The 12,336-nt window shown below is 39.7% G+C and overlaps 2 protein-coding genes across 2 annotated transcripts in view; both read left to right on the forward strand.

Annotated features, from left to right (window-relative positions):
* The window catches only part of LOC122575667 (neuropeptide SIFamide receptor-like), a 58,218-nt gene that overhangs the window by 38,676 nt on the left and 7,206 nt on the right, over window positions 1–12,336 (forward strand). The window contains exon 2 of the mRNA XM_043744968.1: window positions 767–866. Within this exon, the coding sequence (XP_043600903.1) occupies window positions 767–866 (100 nt within the window). The remainder of the gene's footprint in view (window positions 1–766; window positions 867–12,336) is intronic.
* Window positions 7,577–10,383, forward strand: LOC122575682 (flagellar hook-length control protein-like). Its single transcript, XM_043744988.1, has 2 exons — window positions 7,577–7,663; window positions 9,641–10,383. Exons 1-2 carry the CDS (start codon window positions 7,652–7,654, stop codon window positions 9,884–9,886), a joined length of 258 nt encoding a protein of 85 aa, XP_043600923.1. The 5' UTR covers window positions 7,577–7,651; the 3' UTR covers window positions 9,887–10,383.

Raw genomic sequence — 12,336 nt, forward strand, 5'->3', positions numbered from 1 at the left:
CGTGACGAAAAAAGAAAATTTCATAAGAAAGTTACAGGAACGAAAGTAATCTGTTTTTACCGCCATGATAAAGAAATAAGAAGGAATTGCGAGAAGCTTTAAAACGACATGCAATTACTATACGACATTGCGCTGTATCCAACACGCGGATACATACGCAATTGCATATCTACTATTCGTTATTATGCAAGTGTTTTAACCGCTCTGCATTTACGTTTTTGAAACCAGTTTTCCCGGACAATTAACATTAAACAGCACATCCATATAAATCACTGCAGACTTTGAAACGTGTTTCCACTTTGAGAACGATATTTAGCAAAACCACGCGAAGATGCAAAAGAAGAAGAAGACGAAAGAATAAGACGAGGTCTATTTACACTTAAAATTATTCTCGTTACTGCTAAACAGCTCTTTGTTTCAGGAGTAAGACTATTAGGAAGGAATCCTATGCTTTTGAAAGCGAAATATATCATTCGTTTTCGAAAAGTTGGAATAATTTCAACTAGAGCTACTATACAGGGAAATTGTTACTGAAAATCATGGAATTTTTTCCTGTATCTGAAAACTTTCAAACGACAAATTTGATTATTTTAAAGTTTCACAATGTCCATTCACACTTTTATCAGAGAGAACAACTTTGCGACATACGTTTATCTTTGCTTTCTTTCCTTTTCTCTCCAAAAAGAACGGAAGTCATTTTCGACGAAAAGTGCAGTTTTACTCGATTGTCTGACTTCAAACGATAAACGATGAACTTGTGTTTCAGCATGGTTCCTGGGATGGTTCATGTGTAAAGCCGTCGCTTATATACAAGGCGTTTCCGTGGCGGCCTCTGTCTACAGCCTTGTTGCGGTTTCCTTGGACAGGTATGTACTACATGTACATTGAACTTTTCAAAGAATGATTTCATCCATGTTCGCCGACGCTCGCCTGACATTCGATATACAACACATGGTTAATGTAAAAGTCGTTTTAATCTTCCCATATTGTCCTCGAACATTCTTAAATTAAATAGTTAAATAGTTTTCTTTGAAATTCATACATTTTCCTCTTTCTTTTTTTTTTCTCTCTCTCTCTTCAAAAAGTAAGCAGATCGAAAGATATAGAATACTGCTTCGTTGATGGTGCTTCTCTCAAAATCTTTCGACTGACAACACTTTTACGAAGTACGGAAGTACATTGTGTTCAGCGATGGTCAGAGCGATAAAATTTCTCATCTATATTTCATCTTCAAAATGGAAGTATCCAAAGTCTTTTGGTTCCTCGCCGGCACAACAAACTGCGATAAATTAATAGAATAGCTCCCATTCGTTTTTCTGCCCCTCTTTCTATCATAATAAATCAGAAGCAACTACTGACCAACCCTTATTGTTAGCTACTCGAACCGCTAAGAGATGGGATAAAAAAAAGGAGGATGTTTTTATTAGGGATAAAAATAAAGAACGAAGTGCTTCCCGAAATTTCCTGGAAATCGGATTCGCGTGTCTTAATAACGTGATCTTAATACAATAATGTGGTTTCAATGACAACTCGCTTGAACACCGTTGGAAGTTCTGAAACCTATGTAACTTATCTACAAAATATTAATTCGTATGAATATAAAATATGAACTATGCGTTTAATGGCAAGCAACTAGTTTCAACGAACGATTGCTTATTCCAGTCCTTCGTTTCTAACATCCGATTATATCCTCTTTCTACACGAGAGGAAAAACTGAATAATCATCGGTTTCGATCGTTCGAGACACCTTGTTATCGAGACACCTTGCAGCTAGAAAAGAAAACAAGATAGAGGACGAACCTATGGCATTGTCGCATGTGTGTCGCTTGGGAAATCACAGACGTCATTAATGCATATTCTTCCCTGACATATTTATTTCTCATTTACGTAGCCATGTGTAACAATTATAGGTTGGATTACGGGAGGTTACGCGTATGTTCGGACGCGTACCTCCTGGTTATTATGACATTCTAGCTGCTCGTAATCGGTGTTTCCATTAACATCGTAATAAGAATGTATGACGAGAAATATAGCAGCGAATGGCCACTCGTTATTTCTTAAGAAAGCGAATCCTTGAGTCTATAAAAATGAAAAATTCGGACCAATATTTTATAGACATTAAGATATTATCGGATTAGTGGAAATGTAACGTTTGTTTCCAGAATGAGAACATAAATTTCTTATACGAATCCGTTGCTTTTTATAATCCTATTGTACCATTTCATAAGCTACTTAATCCATCGAACAAATTTTATTTAACACCGTCGTAAGAATAATCGATGATATAGTTCAGAAATTCTCGAAGAGCGGCATTTCAAACAGAAAATTAAGATATTTTCATTCGATGGTTTAATAATTTTACGTTTTGACACTAGAAGATAATCATAAGAGTAGAAAGAAGTTTTCTGCTGTGACGGTAACGTTATTTCTTTTTAGCCTTTGTAAAAGATCCAACGTGTCGTAAATGCGTCTTATCCACTCATATGTTTACTGTCGAATCAAACTTTTAGGAACAGAGTAATGACACAGATTCTTTTACATTTCCCTTGTACATAGAATAAGAAAAATCAGGTCGAATGAGAATTCAAACCAAAGCTTTCAAAGTCGAGAGCCGTGTCTCGTAAACATGATTCGAAGAAACGATGGAACTTTACAGGACATCTAGTATTTTTACCAGGAAAGAACGATTACCGAGATGCAGATATGAAAAAAAGTGATAAAAATATAGGTTGTCCAAGTAACGAAATAATAGCTGCAAATGTAAAGGAAAAAAAAGGATCGGAAGTATACGAAACATATAACAGAATATCAATCGAACGACGAACAGGATCTAGCTCTAGGGAGAGAAAGATTTCCATGATACGTATATTACAAAATCATTCCCATGCACACATCGATAAGAAGAATAAAGCGAGCCTCTTTTACTCGATCTTTACATAATCTCACTAACTGCGATCCTCAATTACTTGATCATTCGATAAGTTACCTAGGCATGACGTTTATCGTATGAAAAATCTTCAATCGGTTATAATTAGTCAGTATAATTAATAGCAAATAGTACTGATAATATTAATCGTTAGAAGATGAAGATAAAGACTAAGTAATATAATACCTAATTTTATTCTTTCGTCGATATCTACATCTGAGATATTATAGAGGTAAAGCGAAGTAAAGAATTTCCGATCAATTTATTATTTGTTATAAATATTTTCCATAATTCTGTAAACTTCATCCATAATTGAATAAAATCGATCGACGACTCTTACCTCGGTGCCTTTATCGTTCTCCACGATCCGAATGGCCTGTTGCCAGCAGCAAGGAGATAGACAAAAGGAACGCCAGGCGTCTCGCGAATAGAATTTTTTTTTTTTTTAGACGCTCGAGGCCTTCTCTTTACATGTAAAACGAAACGTTTGGCATCGTTCGCAAATTCTGGTGTCGTTCGCGAACCTTGCCAACGGTTTCATGTCGTCTTTCGGCGACGTTTAAATTTTCCTTCCTTTGAAAACGCGGAGCGCGCTGAGCGAAATTTCTCGAAGCGAAGCGAAAGAAGAAAGTGCGAGCCGTGTTTCGAAGCGGCCATTTTGTACTAACGATATTCAAACCGATATAAGTCTCGCAGTGTTGCAATAAAGATAATATACGCTTAAACGAAGCCAATAACCTGGACGGGTTTCACTTTTTTTCGCAAGATGTTAGATACGGTGAAGAGTGCAATGCGGATGGCGTCGTTTGGTGAACGCACTTTGGGATTCAATTGCTTAACTCATGCACGTAATTGATGAAGGAAATCGTTGTCTGGTTGAGTTTCTTTGGCGCTCGTTCGTTTGTCGCGATGATCGGGAAATGTTCGGGAAAGCTTTGGTATACAAAATGATCCAAACAAGGCTCGACACGGACGAGAATCGCCGCAGCTGCGGCGAATTAGAAGGACAAGAAAATACATATGTAGAATGTATTCTTCCTTTGTAAGACAAAAGAACTTCGTATCTCTGTTCTTGCAACGTCGCTCGTTCTAAGCCGGCTTAAAACGTCACGAACTGCTCCCTTAGATATATCGACTTTGTTCTTTTTGAATCGAATAGTTCAGACGGGCTAACCACCACAAAATTTCCAACTGGTAGATCGTACTTTGATATTATATATGATATATACATATATTATAGTTCTTTGTCTATAAGGGATAGTTTAAAAAATTCAAATCAGGCATTACAGTTACTCGAATTTTTAAAATAAACCACTCTAAACATTACGAAACTCGACCGATGATCTTACACGAGTCCCTAATAACCCATTATGATAATTATTACGACAACGAATGCCCAATTAAAGGAAAAAAAAGAATTGCGATAGACGAGACACAAAAAAAAGGAAGGAATTTAAATTCGATTAAGAATACGTCCAATATCAAAGGAAAAATGACTGGAGATCCTGCGAAATGCCCGATAAATGATTTTTTATCAATTTCACGTCAGACGATCTGACTAGTATCACGAAATAGTTTTACACGATCCTCGGAAGCGATCGATCTTACTGAAATTGCCTGGCAAAAGAGAGCATCGGTGACTCGGAATTGTCTTAGCCTTCGATCAACCCTCGGGCAGCGACGCATTACTCTCCCTACCTTCGTTCGCCCTCTTTCTCTTGCTTCTTGCCGCTGTTCTGTCTATAGAACGAATTGCCAACTACGAAAATACATACATCTTCCAGTCTTGTTCTCATATCCGCGCGAACATCTTCGACAGAAGCTGCAGCTGACCTATCGACCTGTGTAAATCCACTGACACGAATCCATCATGGACTTCCTCCTTCTATACCCACAAATTCACGTCTCGAGCAATTTCAAACGATATTATTGCAGCTTGATATACACAGCGGGGTTAAGGTAGATTTGGAACACTCCCTTTGTCTTTTCAATGCTGCGACTAAGTTACGTAAGACTCGTTGCTACGCTATAATGTAATCGTTGCTCGTACCAAAGAGGTACGTTATTTACTCGAGAAAGAAAGGAAAGAATCGAAGATTTATGAAAGGTTTGTCATCTTGTTGCATCTAACAATACACTACGGCAAACTGTATAGCATGTTTTACTTTCAATTTATTCTATAGTAACCTATAAAGTATCTGTAACTTATACAAATTTCTATAAGCATCGCATACGTCGAAACGTCAACGACTGTTACCGCTTTCTATCCTTTTTGCTTTCAAGATCTTGAAGATCTATAAAAATCTCTTCAATCGGTTTAATATTCGAGAATTTAAAATATAAAATACACCGAATGCTGAACAAAAATACTAGAAATGGAAATTATCTACGTATATACAAGTACTGCGCTGTTTGAACAGACAAGTAATCGAAGATTTATTCGCGAGTAACGCGGTTGCCTTATTTTATTGCTGTCTTATTACTGCTTCGTCGAATCGACAGATTAACGGATGTTTATTGTTTATGCATTCAGGAAAAATTTAAACGTGCAAAAATGAATCGAACGCGCTTAAGTTACAAAAATGTATTACTTAATAATCGTTATGGTGTTTGATAGAATTTAATAATATTATAATCTACATAGTCTGGAAGATAGGATAGACGTCGGGATGCCCTTAAGCGGTACCGCATTTCACATTTGATATCGATAAGCAACCCAGCTCTCGTTCCATTTTATTAGTAAACCGGCCATTTCACCGTAAGTCGATCATATTTCGTATCCATCGAACACAGACTTCCGCGTGGTTGACACACGACACCCGCCACACTTGTTACACGTCCAGAGATTCTGATCTTTCACGCACAATAAAGAGAACGAATAATCTGCTCTTGATTACACGCGATTACATCACCAAGCGATAGAAGATCGATAATTGGCAGTGATTCGTCGCGTAACAAAAGACGATGCCAGTTGGCACGATTCCGCCGGTGGTCCATCAATTTGAAACACTTTTTTAGTATAACGAAGCAAGGCTCTACTCCTATTAAATCTAACAAAAATAAGGTGTAAATTGGAACGTACTCTTAGGTATGACACGTTTCGATCGGAAATACTTTCCTTTAGTCGACATTAGACCTTGTATGAAGTAATGGGTGTGAAGTGGAATTTACGTCATATTACGAATTAAATGACTTCACGGTAATAAATGACCGTGAAAGATCGGTTTTTTCAGTGGACGGTCTGATAATTAAGCAACTCGTATCCCGAATCTTAGGCACAAGAAAATTGAAACCTCAGTTTTTCTCCACTCACCTTCGACAAATTTAAGGTGTAACATGCCGATTTGTAACGGTATCTAATTTTCGAACCACGTACTAATATCGAAAGCTTATATCTCTATATTTCATAATTGGGAAAGGTTAATCGTATTAGACAGATTGCAACGCCGTGTCAGATTTTCCTTGCGTATTTGTAACTTTATTTAATACTACGATAAAGCGAGATGGAGAGCAAAAGCTGCTTTGAATCTTCCTTAAATATGGAATTCCCGATTCTGACAATTTTTATATTACGTTTATCGAATTTAAATCGATATAAGAAAGTTCCATGAGTATCGCGATCATGCATGACAATCGATAACATGGATTTAATTCATAGCAAATTCATTCTTTCATGTGATTGATAATGAACCATAGCATAAAACGAAAGTGGATTAGTGGAAGCTGTCGTTGTTGTATCGTTTCCTGTATTACACCCAGTGCTTTCAGTTAATTTTCGTATTATCCACTTCCTTGGATATTTGGCTTGCTATTGGTTTTTGTGCGAGATCGATAATCTATAACGATAGGCGTCTTTCGACAAAAAAAATTAGCGACATCCGTCTTAAATTCGTTCCTTGCGAATTCTATTCCTTTTTTTTTTCACACATAGAATTCGCGTCACTAAATTACTTTTTAAAAGTATAGACACGTACATGCTAATCCTTTCACGACACAGCTGATCATTAATTTTAAGACACCCTATAGGAAACATATACCGAGCTCCACATAAACGTTAGCAAAAATTATTTAGAGTCAACCGTCTATCGATCGAAAGGTGAAAACATAAAAATCTTACGACAGGTGTTAATTTATGCATATGTGTAACATCCGATCGGTACCCTAAGCTTCGCAACGATTCTCGATCCCGAAGAAGCTCGAAGGATTCCTCTCCAAGGATATGTTTGGCGCCTATAGAGCGACGCAAAGAGGCCGAAGAAGACCTTGACTGGATTTTTTTCACGAAATCAGTCCGCGTTTAGAGCGTGCGGCTTTACGTTTTCAGCTGGCGTTGTTGCACTTACCCCGACCTAACCAGGGTCTGTGCGGGTGACCCACACCTTCGTATCGTTTACACAGACAACGAAACTGTTTCCACGCGAAGTGTCTTAACCCAATTCCCGAGAACCGATCGCGAGGGGTTGATAGCACGTGATTGGCCAGATTCGCGTTGTTTAGAGCCGATACCGAACGTGGATTGGCTAAACGGCACCCCACCTCCGTTCTTAGATCGGCTGACTCAACACGCCGATGTATAACGTCAGACGGTCGAATGGAGGACCACGTGATCAAATTTATAGCAATTTTTTAAAACCGACTTTTGTATAAAAGGACCACCGCCCGGTACATCCAGCATAAGCTTACCTACTTTCGAGAAGTAAACAAGCAACCCACAACCCAATCAACATGTTCAAGTTGGTAAGAAGAATATCATATTTTATATTACTTATTTCCATCGCTATACTAGATTAGATAAATAGAGTTTTACTTTGTCGATGTTACGTGGGTGGGCGAAATCGAGCAACGAAACGGTTCTAATCAGCACGATTTCACTTGGAACAGACAGATATACCGCATACGTGAGCCATTCAAGACAAAACGGCTATATATAGTTTAGCAGCGATAGATATTAAGTTTCATTTGGTTTCAAGTTGGTTTCAATAGACCATTGGTTATTTCTTCGATCTTGGAATTTTTGACGTATTCGAGACAGGGATACCGATTAGAAAATTGTATAAATTTTCTAGCTTCTTAACCAAAAGTATTACAAGGGAAACTAAATTGTACCAATTTCGCCCGTTTTGATAGATACCTTACCTAGTAACTGGTGGACGAAACACTAATATTTTCTCAAATGCGTATAGCACATAATCCTACCTATAATATAGCATAATTATGCAGAATTCGTAAGACAACTTTCAAACGTCCTTTACATTTCTCGTTCAACGTCCAGCAAAATCGTTCTATTCGAAATTCTTTTTGGAAAATTTTTAAATTCTCGAGATACCTCTACAGCTTCTCCCTATTTTTCTAAACGCAAAACGGAATTTCTCGTCGGTGAGGCCGGCCTCCTCGGCTAATTTCCATATTAACCGCATTCGCGAGTACATTCATATGGAGGACTGGCTAATCGTCCGATCGAATCAGCGTGGAACGTCGCGGCGAGGAAAATTCCTCCGTTCACTCTGATCTTCTTTGATCGATAAAGCATTTGATTCCCGCGGCAAACGCGTCAAGTATCGCGCCGTGACCTTTCCGCGCACGTACATCGGTGTGGTTGTACATTCACTCGGACGGACACTAGCGTTTCCGTCCGGTCACAAAAATCTACGCGAGCGAGCGAAACCACTGAAGCATGCACATTGTTGGCCAACTCTGCTCGCGAACGCAGTCGGACAAAATGGAATGCGACCCGCACCACGGACACCGCGCTCTCGCTTTTTCCCCGGCTCGAAACCGATCTCGCGCACTCGCCTGCTCGCGTGCCGCTCGTCCACGACACTTGTTTTACGTCGTTTTATTCCGATCTGCACGTTTCCGTACCACTTTTTCGACCAAGGCGGTGTTATAGACGGTGTTATAGAAATATAAGTTTAAAAACTGATATTGATTCGTACGTAACGTAAATTTTTAGTAAGTTTTTGTACATTTCGATCAGATCGATTTGTGAAGTTCTTCTTTAACCGTTGGTTGATATAATCTTAACGCGATAGTGTCGACGTTATTACGGACATCGAGCAGATTTTGCACAAAAGCTTAACATGCTTGAAAAGAAGTAGAATAAGGTCGACGCGGATCAGCCGTATGGATTTAATCAAGCAATCGGTCTTTCGTGAGATTCTACGATCAACAGACGCGTACTAATTTTATCATCTCCGAAATAGCGTTAATCGCCATTGGATATTTCGCTTATTCTTTTTTTAATCATACCGCTTTCAAACTAGCATATCGAACTACTACGGAATATCAAACTGCTAAAAAAAATCTATATCGGTCAGTTCATTTTGCGAGTCTCCGATCGTCCAAGAATCTTTTTATCTGGGCCATGATTATCACCGTCGGAAAAACCATCAATCGTTCAAAAGAATTTACTTTTTCATCCTTACTTTAGCCTTTTCCTTGTATCTTTCACGTCGGCGATTCCAAGGACACCGGTAAACAAATACGGGTCTCGAACACGGCTTAACGCGATTAAAGCGTTCTCTTCGTTTCCACGTAAGACCATAATCGCTGAAAGATTAACGCTCGAATTAGATACACGACCGCACTGTGCTACGACTATTAACTATGTAGATGATAAGAAGCCGGTGAACGTAGATCGAGGATCTAAGGGGTTGGGTTGGTAAGAGAAGAGCCAGGGGTAAACTAAGAATCGCACGTGCTGTTTTCCCACAGGCTGTTCTCGCCGCCGTCCTGGCTGTCGCTACCGCCGCCCCTGGTGGTCTCACTGGCATCATCGCTGACCACGCAACCGGCCCAATTACGGCTCCCTTGGTCGTCTCGCACGCGGCTGCTCTGGCACCAGCTGCCCACGTGATCGCCCAGCCTGTTGCCCCCATCGTCCGCACCGCTCCCATCGTCACCAAGTCCGTGCTGACCGCCGCACCCCTGCCCCTCCTTTCTGCGCACGGCTTGCATTAGATGACAACTGATTCTATCTTACTACCACCAAGTCACGACGAGACAGCCCCCCTAGAAAACACATACACACACATACACACACCTTTCTAATCCCTCGTAAATCGTCCCCACCTCCAAACCAGGCAATAAAACGAAGCAGCGAAATTGAAGGAAAAAAGCACGAAGGGAAAGATAGATCATAGCTCGAGGATGGAGCGAGAAGAACAGCCACAATCGAGAAAACTAGTAAATCAATTGTTTCATTCCTGGTCATCTCCTGATCATCGAGACGACGTCCAGCTTTTTTCGGGACACGATCGGTAACACGATCCGCGACGCGATCCGAAGATCAAGAATCGCGTCAGAATCGACTGGTCTCTTTCCTTTCGGCGACCATTTGCCGCCCTGAAATCATCAACGCAATTCGGACATTCGCATCTCTATCATTGCACCATCATCCAGGACCCTTTCCCTTTGGTCATATGGAATTTTAATAAAATTTTATTTAAAAAAACAAACAATGGGATTCGTGTGTTTCGCTCTAGTTTCCACAGTCTTTCGTCTCGTCCCTCTATCGCTCCAACATGTTCCTTCTCCGATTTCACGCACCAAAAGAAGTTTGTCGGGACGAAGCAACTCCATCGGAGTAAAGTTTCGAACAAAGTACCCACGATCTCGAACGTTCACCCTGCTTCCAGAATATATATCTTATCCGACGATAAAACAAGACACACGCAAAGATACTTTGCGTTCGCGTTGCAGTCGCAGACATGGGCAAACGAACGCCGCACCGTCGCGCCGTTACACGCAGATAACCATATAAACGACGCATCCCCGTAAACGACGTACGCGCCTTCATCCTGTTTTCGCATAAATCTGGCCTTCGACGATCCTTCGTCCGTTTTACGACTGTCCCGAACAATCTCTCCCCTTTAGTCCCTTTAGATTTTCCATGCATCTCCTTGCGAACAACGCTGTCGAATCTCGTATCGGCGGTCTCTTCTCGTTTCCATCGTTCGCGATACGTTGGAACTCGAGTAGGGAGGGCAGCGCTTGCCAACCATCCCGCAGATTTTACAGTCGATATAAAAGACAACGAATGAGTTTGACGGTGAAATTAGCTGGAAAAGGGAAATGGCTTTGGATTCTACTGCAGTCGTTGCGGCTACCGCATGTTTTACTTTAAACTTTTACTTTAAACATCTCAAATCGATAAAAAGTTATTCTTCGCGCAATTGTCGCCTTTGTGGCGTATAATCTTTAGTCACAAAAATTGTCGCACAGGTGAAGAAATTGGCTTGGTTTCGTCATCGGTAGAGATACACGGATCCTGGGTGGTACCATTTGTAGCCATGAGCGTAGGACAGAGGTAGAGTCGCGGTGTGGAGAGGTAACACCTTCGCGTAAGGATGCCAGTAGACCAGCGGAGGTGCTATTACTGGCGGCACTGGAGCTGGTGCAGCGGATACCGCCAAGATAGTCATGGCCAGCAAAAGAATCTGTCGATAAGAGAAACCTGTTATTTTGTATACTTTCGGAGTTACTATTAGCAACATACGAATATTTACATTTCCAATATATTATTAATAAATTTTTATTTTTAAAGTATTCGCTTCTCTTCGTTGGACCGAACATTAGACCGAAATAGATGCGGCTAAATTCAGAAAGTGGCAAAAGTATTTATTTACACCTCATAAATTTAAACGGAACGATACATGTTACGAAATTAAATAACGATAAATTTTGTGCTTTCGTTTAGTAGCCAATTTATTTGACTAAAGTATCGCAGAGGCTTTATAAAAACATCCATTATTCTATGTATAAATCGATGTTCGTATATATGCGCCACTTTATAGCTTTGTAAACACATAGTAATCGATAGTTTATACAGACAACACAGTATTTCTTTCGCATGGTTCGTAGCTTGTTTAAAGTTTTCCGTTTTCATCGCTCATACGTATGTATCGATTATTCCATTAATAATTGTCAAATTAGTAGAAGATTTGTAGGACTAGTCTCGTTAAACCGACCGCTACTTGCATCCTTAATGTTCACCATGCGACGAAAGTGTGAAGCACAGTCGAGTAAGTAAATAGAAATGTCCATATCGAGAAAGATATAGAATTATCGATCTCGTTAACAAAAGCTAGGTAGGACAGCGATATTTGATTAGTTTGTCAAGTATACCGCAACGAAATACCGTTTTAAATATAACTCAAGTATTTAAGCCAAAAATAGATAATATTACTAATATCGATGTTTAGATTAAATTTATTATCATAATTGTAGAGAAATGAGATTACAAGTGATAGATATAAATATTTGTCGCCGGTAATAACGTACATCGGTTGAGACAGTGTCTGACCGTAAACGATCTACTTTCACTTGCTTCCTCGTATCTTCTTCGTCATCGCTTATCTCGATACTTTACTCGATCTTTTGAATAACAAATAGTTTTAATACAGAATCTT

The sequence above is a fragment of the Bombus pyrosoma genome, linkage group LG15, assembly GCF_014825855.1.
Source record: "Bombus pyrosoma isolate SC7728 linkage group LG15, ASM1482585v1, whole genome shotgun sequence".
Lineage (NCBI taxonomy): Eukaryota > Metazoa > Arthropoda > Insecta > Hymenoptera > Apidae > Bombus > Bombus pyrosoma.